We start from the raw sequence: 14,032 nt of genomic DNA, 5'->3' as shown, positions 1-14,032 counted from the left end.
CCCTTTTAACAGCCTGACATTTAGATTGGCTTAATGCTTCTCTATGCCGAACTCCCTGACTGTACAGCAGGTCACCAGGCGAGGGCTGTAAAATAAGAGAAAACATTGTATTATAAACAAACGTCGTATTCGCTGTAGGAGGAGAGCGGTTGTTATATCGAAATAGAATGTGACCCTCTCCTCTTCCAGTTCATCGGTCTCTTCCTCCACAGTCGGAGTAGAATTGGTTTTATTGAAGGTTTTTTTTTTTTTTGTAAAGCCCCCGATAAGAGCCGTCCTTTTAAGGACCTGTTCAACACAAAGGTGCTTGTTGGTTTTTTGCGGTCGTGTTCACCAGCGGGGGCTTTTGTGCAAACAAACTTCTAGCGTGGGGTACCACTGTTGACCGACAGCCAGTTCAGAACCCAATAAAACCTGAACAGGGTTATGAAAGCTGGCCTAGCCCAGCCCGGCCCATAACCAAAATGAACACACTTGCCAACACGTGACGCACACGTGAATGTGCAGTGTGTAAATAGCAGCCAGACAAGGAGAACCGCTGGGACAGATGAGATTTTCGTATTATCAGTTAATCCTTTGGTAAAGATCAGCTCGGCAGCCATGGGCAGTAAAATTAGATCTGACCGTGTTCCCTCCCCAAGGTGATTCATGTTCTGCTGTTGGTGGTCCGGAATACCGTTCCCTTTGTGTGTGTGTGTGTGTGTGTGTGTGTGTGTGTGTGTGTGTGTGTGTGTGTGTGTGTGTGCATGAGTGCATGTATGCGTGTATAACAAAATTGTGTATGTAATATAAAATAAACCACACTGGGTTTAGTAAGATATGGACAAATGTGGCTTAGTGTGTGCTTTGCTGTGTGTTTCGATCAGTGTGTTCGGTGTGTGTGTGTGTGTGTGTGTGTGTGTGTCTGTGTTTCGGTGTGCATGCGTGCACGGTCACAGGTGTGTTTGCCAACCAAGCAGAGAAACGAGAGACAATTGAATGAAAGGTGAAGGGAATTCAGTTGTGATGAAGATTGCCGTCCTCAATAACACACACACACACACACACACACACACACACACACACACACACACACACACACACACACACACACACACCCGGGGCGGGTAGCAGGGCAGCAGTGTGCAGACCGGGGCTGGTTAGGTAACTAATGGTGCCACGGAGCTATCAGTCCCACAGGGGGATGACTTGGGAAGCCACCTGCAAATGAAAGTCACGCCCGCAGTGCCTCCACTCGACAAAAATATGAAATATACGACTCCTCGGCTCACCACCGGGGTGGGAGGCAAACTGGAGGTGGGAACGGTGAGGATGAGGCGGAAACAGGAGACACAGACCTTGGCTTAGGGAGGTGTTGTGTTCTGCAAAAATTGTGAAAAATAAATATAATCGTGCATGCCGTGTATCTGCTAATTTGGAGACGGAGAGGCGGACAGGTTCGTGAGACTGCCATTCGTGAGAGTGCTAGGCTTCACACCAGGGCTGCGGCGCTATTTGTGTTTCGTTGAACACGTTTTTATTTTAAGCAGCGTAGCTCACAATGCTAAAGTGCTGATGGGAGGGCGTGGGGCACGGCTGGCCCGATGCAGCAGGGTTTGAGACAGGCCGCGCGGGGGTTACCGAGCGAGGCCATGTAGAGAGTGGAAGAAGAGTGAGGCTGGAGTGCAAGGAGGGTGGGTGGGGGAGCGCGATAGGTCAAGCATGCACAGCCCCAGACATGCACTCGCTTATCAGTGCCGGTCTGTTTACTTTTCTTTCTTCATGTCTGTCTTTACTGGGGTCATTCCCTCTGCCTTCCTTTTCTTTCTGTTCTCTCTTTCTGTATTCCCCTTCTCGTATGGTGGGGAGGGAAACTCTGCACAATCAATCCATCCTTGTGATCTTTCGTATGCAATATTTTACACAATGCCAGTAGGATATAAATGTCGGAGGAATCGGGAGTCTCTCGTTCTCTTAATCATTTCAATAAGCTTGAGCTGTGCTTTCCTAATCAGTTGGGTTACTGTGATTGGGAAGTCAGTAGATTTCCACACGGCACAGTAGCTGCCTCCTTTTAATTGAAACGCAACGAGGACCTGAGTGCCTTCGGAAATCCCATGATGTGCTTAGCATTTAGCTGTGTCACGTCTGATGCGCCACACAGCGGAATGCAATTTGGCTAAGGGGATTGCATTTCAAAGCAGATTGCATTTGGAAGTTCTGTATTTTTCCTCCCCCGCATACCTAGTTTTATCCACGTATGGCAGTATATCTACGTAAATGTCATCTGCGCATCGAGTTTCAAGCTAATGCATTACGGGAGCCTTTCATTCTCTTACAAATGCTCAGCCACTGTGGGCAGAAATAAGCACATAAACAAACAACAAAACGCGGAGACAGTTCAACGAAGGTCAACACATAATAGCAAGGTTATAGAAAATAGGGAAGTTAAATCACATCAGTCAGACGTAACACATCAAGGAGACCGCAAACACACAGTAAGCACACATGAAACGCACATTAAACACACAGTCTATGCAAAGTAAACAAACAGTGACCGCAAAGTAAACACACATCAAACGCACAGCAGACACACAGTCTACACAAAGTAAAGAAACAGTAAACGCAACGTAAACACACATCAAACGCACAGCAGACACGCGGTCTACACAAAGTATACAAACCGTAAACGCACAGCAAACACACAGTATACAAAGTTAACACACAGTAAACAGAAGTAAACAACTCAAATGCACAGCAATACACAAAGGGAACCAACAGCAAACACACAACAACAAACAAAGTGAAACACAAGAGAAGCAGGCCCCCACCTCGGCTGCGCTGCTCAGGCTGTCCTGGCCCTCGTTAGCCCGGACCAGCAGCAGGTAGCGGTGCTGGTCGCCCTCGTAGTCGATGGAGCGTGTCAGGCTGATCTCCCCCGTCTCCGCCGAGATGGAGAACAGGCTGCTGGGGTTGATCAGCAGGCTGTAGCTGATGGACTCTTTCTGGAAGGAAAGGGCCGGCGTGGCCAGAAACCTGAGGGAGAGGCGAGAATAACACCAGTCAGACCGGAGGGGAAGACTATTGGTGATCTTAACGAAGAAGCCTGCAGGTTGGCGGTCATTGGGGATCGAACCCAGGACCTATCGGCTGGAGGGGCCCTAGCCGCTATGCAATCCTGTTACCTTAACCTTTGAGAGGAAGTATAACTGTTAAATAATGTAAAATGTTATTTTCTTCAGTCATTTTCAGCGTGTAAACAGAATTGGAGGTAAATGCGTAAAAATCATACTGTTCAGCATAGGCCTGTCGTGAATGGGGAACCCAAATATTTAATGTGTACCGGTACATTGTGCATCGTCTACATTTATGTTTGTAGTCCTGGCTAAGAACAAAATATCTGCCCTCAGGCAGAGTACTCGACCGAGCCAAATCAAAGAAACGGTGGCCATTAGTAGGAGAGTGGAGCCGCACCAAGAATGGGGCTGGGGATTAGGAGATCCCTTGTTATCTATTGTGCGTGTAAGGGCCTTGGTACGTTCCTGACAAGAACTGGAGCATAACATTATCATCTTCAGCAGCTCACTAACTCCGTCTGTCAGAGGAGGCCGGACAGTCAATAATTAGACCATGGCAGAGACACTAAGCTATCAGGACCCCCATATTAGCACTAACAGCTCAATGTGTCTGTGTGGATGTGTGTGTGGATGTGTGTGTGTGTGTGTGTGTGTGTGTGTGTGTGTGTGTGTGTTTGTTTGCGTGTATGTGTGTGTGTGTGTGTGTGTGTGTGTGTGTGTGTGTGTGTGTGTGTGTGTTTGCGTGTGTGTGTGTGTGTGGGTGTATGTGTGTCTGTGTGTGTATGTGTGTGTGTGTGTGTGTGTGTGTGTGTGTGTTTGGATTATAGAAAGTTATCAGGCGCCTGTGCATGCATCTGAGTCATTGCGGCATGCATATTTGAACAGCTATCACACCAGTGCACAACATGATCTAATATGAACAGGGCTTAGACAATGAATTCAATCTCTCACACACCACTGAATCACTGATTGAAGCTTAGATTAACGTGTGTGTGTGTGTGTGTGTGTGTGTGTGTGTGTGTGTGTTTGTGTGTGTCTGAACAGATCAATAACTCAGTGCTGCCCACGACTCTGCATGTGGGGCCTATAATGAATAATGTGTCTGTACATGGGACTCCACTGGGCAGAAACATGTGGATTGCTAAATTGCTCGCCAAAGCCAATTTAAAGAAATCATGTTATTATTTGTGAGCACGCTTAAGATTTATGTCAGGAAGGAATTCTTGCAAAAAAAAAAAAAAAAAGGGCAATTACTATAATTGGAGTTCCAGCCCAAATCCGTTTTGATCATGGTGGGTTTGTTAGGATGGATAGTGGAAATTGTGCCCAGTTTGTGTGTGTGTGTGTGTGTGTGCGTCTAGATAAAGGACGCGTGTGTGATTTCATGTGCCCTCCCATGTGTGTGTGTGTGTGGGTGTGTCTGCGTGTGTACAGTATGTCTCTCCATAACGTGTTCACCGGTGTGTGTGTGTGTGTGTGTGTGTGTGTGTGTGTGTGTGTGTGTGTGTGTGTGTGTGTGTGTGTGTGTGTGTGCTCACGGCTGTCCCTCGGGGGTGTTCTCCGGTATGGCGATGGTGAAGGAGGCGTTGGAGAACTGCGGGGGCCGGGGTCCGGCCACCACCGAGACGGTCGCGGGGGCGCTGCGGCTGCCCAGGCGGTCCGCTGCCACCACCGTCAGCAGGTACTCCCGGTCCCGCTGCAGTGGCAGCCCGGTGGTCCGCACCTGGCCACTCTTACGGTCCACCTCGAACCGCCCGTCACCGCCTGTGGGGAGAAGACAAGCTGCAGCCATGAGCGCCTGGTGGCCAACTACTAACGTGTCGTTTTAAAGGCCTATGGGTGTTTGTGAAGCCTATGGGTGTTTGTGATGCCACTAAAGTGTAGTTCTTAAGGTGTTTGTGAAGCCTATAGGTATATATACCTATATAGCTATAGCCCTTAGAAGCCACTAAGGTGTAGTTCTTAAGGCATATAGGTGTTTGTGAAGCCTATAGGTGTCTGTGAAGCCCTGGCAGAAACCAGGTTCTTAAGGACTAGTTCTTAAGGATTATAGGCGTTTGTGAGGCCACTAAGGTGTAGTTCTTAAGGCCTATGGGTGTTTGCAAAACCACTATGGTATAGTTCTTAAGGCCTATAGGTGTTTGTGAAGCCCTGGCAGAAGCCACTAAGGTGTAGTTCTTAAGACCTATAGGTAGTTTGCGGTGATGGGATGTAAGAATAACTGCCAGCATTCTTAGTCAAAAGAAACATTTTTATAAAATTTTCGTAATACAAAGCAAATATTGGCATTCTTCATTAAGTAATGATCTCAGTGGCTATTTCATCTCCATATAATGTATTTTAGGTCCCATTTGACGGTTAAAGTAACCGTTTAATTAAGTAATTTACTGAGTTAAAGGACTGACTACTTAATGTATTTTGGCCATAGCCTTGCGATTCCTTCCCTAAATTTACCAAATATGGATTGTTTCCCAAAAATCTCTGATGCTACGTTCATATTTTTCTAAGTGGTGCTCACTTCAGAGCCAAATGGGTGGAACTGTCATAATGTGGCTCTACCTCTATGGGCCTAGTCCAACTAATTGGGTTTTACCCTGGTCAATCAAATCAGTTATGGTTGGGGTTAAGGTTAGTTATTGGGGTTGAGGTTGTGGTTAAGGTTGGGGTTATAAAGAGTTTGAGGGGTTGGTTATGGTTAAAGAGTCATGGTAAGGGTTATGGTTAGGTTTAGTTGTGTATGGCTAGGATAAGGATCATGGTTAGAGTAATGGGTTAAAGTTAGGGTTATGGTTAGGTTAGGGGTTATGGTCAGTGTTATTCTTAGGGTTATGGTTAGGTTTAGGGGTTACTGCTCTGTACTTCTACTACCAGCTCCACCTGCCAGTGGCTGCTCTGTAGATCAAGTGAGGTGAACCAGTGTGACCCGGCGATCCCTTCCAGGACCCCGCCAATGCGGGGCAGAGGGTTGGAGTCGGGTCGCAGTGGTCAGTCATCAATAGTCCATTCTCTAGGTGCCGTCCTTCTTTTGACCATTTCGGCAGGGGCTGCTGGATGGCTCTTTCCCCCCTGCTGCAGCCATCTCCAGTATCCCCCCTCTGCAGCTTAATGCTTTGAAAGCTCTAACCGGTAAGGTTGCAGTCTAATGGGCAGGTCCCACAAAAGCTGCACTTCCTTGGCTCCTCACTCCTCACTCCACAATTGTTGTGAAGTCTATGTTATCTGGTGTACTGTTATTGAGAAACCCGGAGGACAGACATATAAACAAACAGAGATTCCTTCCTTTATGGTTAGATTAGCTAGTGAGATGTATTTTTACGTGAAAAGAAAGACTATCTCTCTCTGCCTCTCACCGTGTCGCCATACCACGCTAACTTCCGACACTGCCCACGCATGGTGTCTGGAGTGTGTATATATATTGTGCATATACGCATATTCTCACCTCCCAGGTTATTTTGAAAGAAGTGATTTTGGCACTATATCCATTGTGCTGCTGATGGGAGACCTATTCCCAGAACAACCAGTTAACAGACTACTTATTTTACATCGATAAAGGATTTTTTGTAAGTCACTTTGGATAAAAGTGCCTTCTAAGTGACTGAATGTAAATGTAAATGTATAGCGGTCAATTTGTATGATATTATTGTATAACAAATGCTATCCTGCTTCCAATTTGCAAATTGAACTATTATTTGAGATAATGCCTTGTCTTCTTTGACCTTGTGACCACATGACAAACAAGATTATGTTTAAGAGGGAAAATACCTCGACAGATAAGATAAAAAATCTCATTTTCGGATGATATCTACATCTGAGTAATGTTCATCGAGGAGGCCTTTTGCCTTGCTGTCGTATCGTATCATATCGCACAAGACACATCACTTAAGGACACTTGCTTAAGCAATTCAGAAGCAGTGGTTAGAGTAGGAATGGTTTGATGAGAGTGCTTGCTTACTCTTCAGTGAAAACAAACATCTACTCTTCAGGCGACTCCCACCCCCCCCCCTCTCACTCAACGTTGGCTCACACTCTAATCCAGGTGTGATGAATGAATGTGATGAATAGTCTGTTCCTTTTTACGGAGGCTTTTTAACGTATTACATGTTATTATCTGCAAGCATGTAGTGAATGCATCAGTGAATGCATCACCTGTCTGCTGTCACAGCTGTTCACAGATTCAACGAGATGTTACGTTGCAGCAACCGTGCCTGTCCTTTAATAGGTATCATATATATATAGACCACTACATTTCAAAAACATGTCATTCCTTTAAACATTCCTTTCCACAACATGCATTCGTGACCATAGACAGTAAAGTGACAGGTCCAAATGAGTGTGCGAGCACCGCAAGTGTACCAATCAGAACACATCGTGATTCGTGCAGTTTGGGCGGGTTTCTCCCAACTTTGCTTCTGTCCTCGTATCTCTGTTTAGCCTTCGAATTTCGCTGTCATGTTTGACGTTTATCGCCAACACACAATAATGGAAGAAGCGCCAGATATTTAAATGGAGCACCCATGGCCATATTTAAGTGAACTATTTGAGGTGGTGGAAAGGAAGAACGACTCATTCATTTTTAAGTGCCTTCTCTGTCTGCCTCAGAAGCATACAATTTCCTCTTTCAAGAATTCAGTTTGACTGTGAAACCAACTTAAGGCTAATATACCTGTTGTTTGAAGCAAACTGGATATATGCTCCAGTTTGAACTACATTACACCAAATTACTTTTACTTTTGATACTTAAGTACATTTGAAGCTTTTAAGTACTTTTATACTTTTACTCAAGTCAACGTTTAAAGGGAGTACTTCCACTTTTACTGGAGTAATATTTGACACAAGGTATCTCAACTTTTACTAGAGTATGTGGTCTGTGTACTTCGTCCTCTACTGTATATATTCATATGTATTAAAAGGGAAAGAAAAAATAAAGCTGACGGTGGTGACGAGGTTTCACTTTCACGGTTTTAAACACAGGGGATGTTTCACAAAGTGGTGTTATCGCTTTGGTTAACCAATTCCACATGTTTCCCTAGCATGCAATTTTTGTAATAATTGCAGCCATTGGCGAAGATAGACGATGATTTATAGCAACCATAGACTTTTACACACTGTTTAGATCGTGGCATGCCATAGAGCATATTTCAAACAGTGAGGAAAGCCGAGTCGCTTGGTAGCCTCAACAGACTTTTCGGCTTGTTTTAATGGGAAGATGGGAATTGATCCAAAAGAGATGGGTCCATACACACCCCCCCCCCCCCACACACACACACACACACACACACAAACAACTAAACAAGGTGTTTAATTCAGAGAGATGAGGGAAAGTGGGATAGATGGCAGAAAGTTTTAAGTTAAAAAACAAAAATGGAGATTACCTCGAACAGCACTACAGGCCTGTATTTTATGCTGCAGTATCTACAGTTTGATGTAATCATTTTCACAAAGTGAAATTGCATGGATTTATGTTCTTCATTACTTTTCATAAAACAGGCAGTGTGAATTAAAACATCACAAAACTACTAAATCAACAGAGAGTGGACTGATTCCTGTACCAGTAGCAAAAGAGACCCATTAAATAATGAAACAAAACCAATCCAAACGTTTCCTCTTTGAAATATCCTCTGGGGCACTTTCATTGCCCCTTCATCGCAGAGAACGTCATTTACACAAACCAACAACCACAAGTAGTGCATTCATAACATCACTCTAATTTAAACTAATTTCTAACAGGAGAGGAGCCTGGGGCGATACAGAGAGATATTGCGAGAGAGACAGACGTGCTTAATTGTCAAGGTTTAGCATAGCTTAGGACATTTAATCTCAAACATATACATGGCTATGTACTGATATTTGTAATTTATTTTAATTCAAGTTTTCCCCTCTAGTTTTTTTTTTGTTTAATATTTTTCGTATTTTGTTGCCATCTTCAAAAGAGCACTCGCTCAATCTGCCTTCCATCCCAAGGTTCCTTCCTTGATAATTAAAGGAGTTCCCTTTCTTTAAGGGTTAAGTGATGGCATAAAATGTTGTGTGCGAATCCCTTTGAGACTGTAACTATAATTAAGGGTTGATCTTTAACTGAAAAATTAGCCTACTTTGTATTCGCGATTTCTCGGTTTGGTGCCATTTTGGGGGCAAAACCTCTGAGCTCTTTACCGTCTGAGAGGAAGAACTCCACCTCGCCGTTGTCACCGCCGTCGTCGTCCCGGGCGAGGAGCTGGTAAACCAGGGAGCCCGGGAGCGCGTCCGGGGACACCACCGCCAGGTACGGCACGGGCACCATGCTCCACTCCGGCACATTGTCGTTCACGTCCGACACCGTCATCTCCACCCGCACCAGGTACCAGTCAGGACCTGGGAGGAAGGGAGGGAGGGGGAGAGTGAGAGTGGGGAGAGATCCTTTAGAAACCTTTAGAAAGGTGGTTGCTGATTATATTCAGGGATTGTATATTTAAGCAATAGATCACGACAGGCTGTGGTATACGGTCATTATACCAGAGTTAAGGGGCGTTGTCCGTCCCGACGCGCAGTGGAGGGACGGCGACCCCCTTAACTGTGGTATAATGACCGTATACCACTGACTGAAGTGATCTATTGCTTTTATAAAAAGGTTACGTAAATATGGCAAAATGAAAGTCAAAGACACCCTCAATTTTGAAAAAGCTAGAAAGTCGGAAAAGCATTTTTTTTAACAAACACAAAAGAGTAGTCCCTCCTGGCTGCCGGCAAAGTGTATGGCGGTTGCTATGCAACACACTGTAGCGTCCTTCAGAGAGAAGGCTAGAGACGGTAGCTTGGTTCGCCGGCAATTTAGCCTACTATCGAGTTCACTCACCGTGTGCCTATTGCTTTACAACATTTCCACCCTCTCCATCAATCAACATATTTTTAGGCTTCAGTGAACTATGCTATTGCTTTTATATATAAATAAACAACTGTTCAAGTTAGGCGCAGAGTGATACTGAACTCTGTAAGCTGAACGGGCGTCATAGCTGTGTGTATATGCTCAATATACAACAGTTGGGAACCAATCAGATCCCTTGATTTAAGCCACCCGTTTTATAAATTATTTTTAACTCCTGAGGTATTATTGTATTCAGCTTGAATACAATAATATACAATGTTGATTAAGTCACGGAAAAACGTAGCTGTCATTTTACTAGGCTTACTTTCAGCAGTGCAACGTGCACATGTAAAGACGTGGACGATGTGAAGATTCGATTTTGTTTTTTCTTTTATATTTGTATTAATTTTGATGTGAATGATTTTTATTCACTAATTATCTCCAATATGTATTTTATCTGTATTGACATTGCTACATTAGTTGTGTGTTTTAGTTCCTTGTTTATGGGGGATTTGTAGAGACAGACCGGCTGTCCCTTGTTGATTGGCTGAGACATTACATGAGATGGTCACCACAACTGAGAGCAGTTGGTGAGCTGCTGGAGGACTGAAATGCTGTGCTGTGGACCAAAATGAAAGCAAGCATCTACGTTATCATGACCTCTCCCTCCTAATGTGGTTTGAACTGAACTTTTAAATTGAAGAAAATGTTTTATTCTTTGTACTGTCTGGACCTGCTCTTAACCTGCTCTTAAACTTTATGCTCCAATAATAACACAATAATCAACACAATCGCGACTTATGTCCCGTCCTAACCACTTTTCATTGACCTCATTAGAGTCATGAGTTGTGACGGAGAATAACCAATTGCACTTTCACTGTGCGACGGCAGAGGTTATGGACGTGGGTCTGCCGCAGTTCAACTACAGTATCCCGAAGTGCATCTTAGGTACTTATTTTGTGTTGTTTTATGCAGGCTGTATAAACAAGGACAACCCGCCAACAAATTACTTCATTACCAAGGATGGAATTGAAATAAAAGGAATATTGGCTTCCAGTCAAAAAAGGGAGTGAAATGAATGTTTGTCACATTGAGAATGGTTGCTCATCCTCCTGTCAACTCATTTTTATTGAAACAAATCTCAATTATGTGATTGTATGTTATGTATCTGTTTTCATGAACTGCCCAAATGTTGTTGCTGCAAAAAATAGTGGGATGGCATTTGATAATTTCCCCCAAAAATAAAGAATAATAGTGCCATAGCAATCTAAGTAAACAACGGTCAAGTGTATCACTCCAAATCACTACAAGAACAAATCAAACACATACACATACACACAACTAAGAGTATAATGTATAATGATATGTAACTATCAAGGATAAACTATGTAACTAAAGGTTTAAGAGAAATGCTAGGGCTAGTGTGAATGGCAAGTAGAATCCCTAGCGAGTAGCACCCTTTTAATATGGTGTGAACCTTGCACCAAAATTCAGACCCAGCTTGATCTGCTGCATACTTCCCCCACACATTATTTATCTATCAGACATTGTTAAACCAAAACCGCTTTCATAAATTATACTTTTTATTTTTCTTCACAATGTATTGTAAAATAATGTAAAGACAACAATTGTGCACCATGTAAGTACACACCTGACCCCGAACGTGAAGCAGTGACGCACTGACTAAGCTATACCCCACGCCTGCTACTAAACACCAAAGGATGGGACAGTTGGAAAGTAAGTGCTCCCACTGCTTACACACACACACACACACACACACACACACACACATTATCTCAACCTGCTTCCACCTCAGCTTCCAACATTTAGTCTAATGCTTGCAAAAGTCTAATGCTTTCCGACATGCAAAGCATGTGTGTGTGTACTCACACACACACACACACACACACACACACACACACACACACACACACACACACACACACACACACACACACACACACACACACACACACATCCATCGTCACTGTCATCCTTAATGTAATCAGATACAAGATGCATAATGTTGATCAGCGAAAATTGCAGGTAATCATGTGATTACTATTAGCTATCAAAACACGCACACAAACAGGCTCCCGAGCAGCAGAATGCACCAACAACACTGACAACGTCAGGACGGATACAGCACTCCCCCCCCCCCGCCAACAACCCCCCAGAAAACACTGACATTGAAAGAGTTACAGGCTCCAGGTCTTATTTAACCCCGCTCAGAAGACATCAGACAACCAGTGGATAACTTTCCCAAAAAACACCAATGAACAAGCCTTCAGAGGAAGACTTAAAGCCAGCAGTGAGCGGGCTCGGCGGTACTTTGTGCGCTCTCAGTGGAACCCCCTAGAGGAAGGCGCTACTGAGCTGATAGGACGACTCGACGCCCGCGTTCTTCCACTGAACCGCACTGTTCTCCCAGCCCACCGCCACGCAGCGGGAGGGGAAGTTGTGAGGCAGGCGCCACTGCTTCTAAAGTTTACTTTACCCAGAGAGTCCTCCTGGAGGAAGAAATAAAACAGAACAAAACAAAACAAAATTCCCTCTGGTCCGCCCCCCACCCCCTCTTCCCCTTGGACGCTACTTCAATAACCAAATGGATCGGGTTAGGGGGGGCACCACGGTGCGCTGCCAGAGACTCCATCGACAGGCCCCCCTTCCCTCCGAGCACAAACCCCTGATCACCACAAACAGGTATGAAAGGGGGGAAAGCTGCCTCGCATCGCCCACAGCTGAGCACCACTCTGTGTCTCACACACACACACACACACACACACCATGTTTTAGAAAACATTAATGATATGATAATGATGATGATATTTGCGATTAAAGAAACGCTTCAGGTTTTCGCCTGACTCTCTCGCCATCTGGTTCCCCAAAGGGCACCCCCCATCCCCCCCCCACCCCCACCGCCCGTCCCCGCCACCCCTAACTGGGTTGCAAACACCGGCGGGGATTTGAAGTTAGTACGATAGTGGTTGAATCCAAGCCAAATGGTTCTGTGTTCAACCACAATGGCCGCAGTCCTTGAGTCCTTGAGCAAGAGACTTAACCCCTAACGCTCCTCATTCGGCATGTATCTAAAAAAGTTCCCCAAACAAGCTCACATGTTACTGTGTTTCACTGTGTTTTTATCCTTTTTCAATAAAGGCATTCAATAAATTAGAGATATTGTTATGCAAAGACAGGTGGTCTGCCAGGCAGAACACCTGATATTTTTACTTTTGATTTGATTTTGAGTACTTTTGATTCCAGTATGAAATATCTGCGCAAACTATTACAATACCGGCAATATCTGCAACATTTTCTATCCTTGGGAATGTCCACAATCGGGTGACCAAGCTTTTCTAAAAATGAAAGTGAAACAACAAAATACGGCTCAATAGTCACTTCTAATTGGACGGAAAACCCATCTGGAGGAAATGATGCCTTGTCTTGCCTTGGTACTGTATTCTGACAGGGTTACTGCTTCATGCACGATCAAACACTTTTGAGTTGGACATGCATTAATGATATTGACATTTTCAATGTATATCTTGCAAATCAGCTTTGTGATCCATTATTGATGGTTGAAGTTGAAGCCTGCTGTGACAAGGTCAATAGCATTATTTGCATGCACGAATACATCTAAAAACATGCACGCACGCACACACACACACACACACACAGACACACACACACACACTCACGCACACAAAAATCAGTGCCGTACAGGGAGCCCTCTGGTCCCTCCCCAGTGTCCCCGCCAGTCTTTAAACCAGTAATTATAATCAGCAGTGTTGTATCATTTGCACAACCATTAAACTGCAATCATTAGCACCATGCACCACCTCCTCGCACAGGCCATACCCTGAACAAGAGGTTCTTCCTCCTGCGTGTGTGCGCTCGATGAGGATAAACGCACCTGCCTTAATATTACAAAAACATTTCCGCCTTCAATGATGTAAACCATCTCGACATGCCATTATTGCTTCATGGTTAATGGACGCCTCTCTATGCATTTCTCCAGCCGAAGCCCAGGCGAAAAATGAGGAGCCTATTGTTGGGGTCAACATGCTGTGATTGTGTGCAGGGCCTACTGAGACACTTATCTCGGATCGATGTGCTAGGTGCTATGGGTACTGGC

The 14,032-nt window shown here is 44.6% G+C and overlaps 1 protein-coding gene across 1 annotated transcript in view; it reads right to left on the bottom strand.

Moving 5' to 3' along the window:
* The window catches only part of LOC311356548 (neural-cadherin), a gene marked incomplete at its 3' end in the record, with an annotated part of 218,859 nt that overhangs the window by 149,481 nt on the left and 55,346 nt on the right, over nt 1–14,032 (bottom strand). The window contains exons 2-5 of the mRNA XM_084476342.1: nt 9,210–9,407; nt 4,595–4,820; nt 2,811–3,015; nt 1,178–1,290 (exon numbers count right to left, since the gene is read on the bottom strand). Coding sequence (XP_084332468.1) covers nt 1,178–1,290; nt 2,811–3,015; nt 4,595–4,820; nt 9,210–9,407 — 742 coding nt within the window. The remainder of the gene's footprint in view (nt 1–1,177; nt 1,291–2,810; nt 3,016–4,594; nt 4,821–9,209; nt 9,408–14,032) is intronic.

Source organism: Micromesistius poutassou, assembly GCF_964030765.1.
Source record: "Micromesistius poutassou genome assembly, chromosome: 12".
In the NCBI taxonomy this organism is placed as follows: Eukaryota; Metazoa; Chordata; class Actinopteri; order Gadiformes; family Gadidae; genus Micromesistius; species Micromesistius poutassou.
The sequence above is the reverse complement of the archived record's forward strand: the minus strand, read 5'-3'. Positions and strand labels throughout refer to the sequence as shown.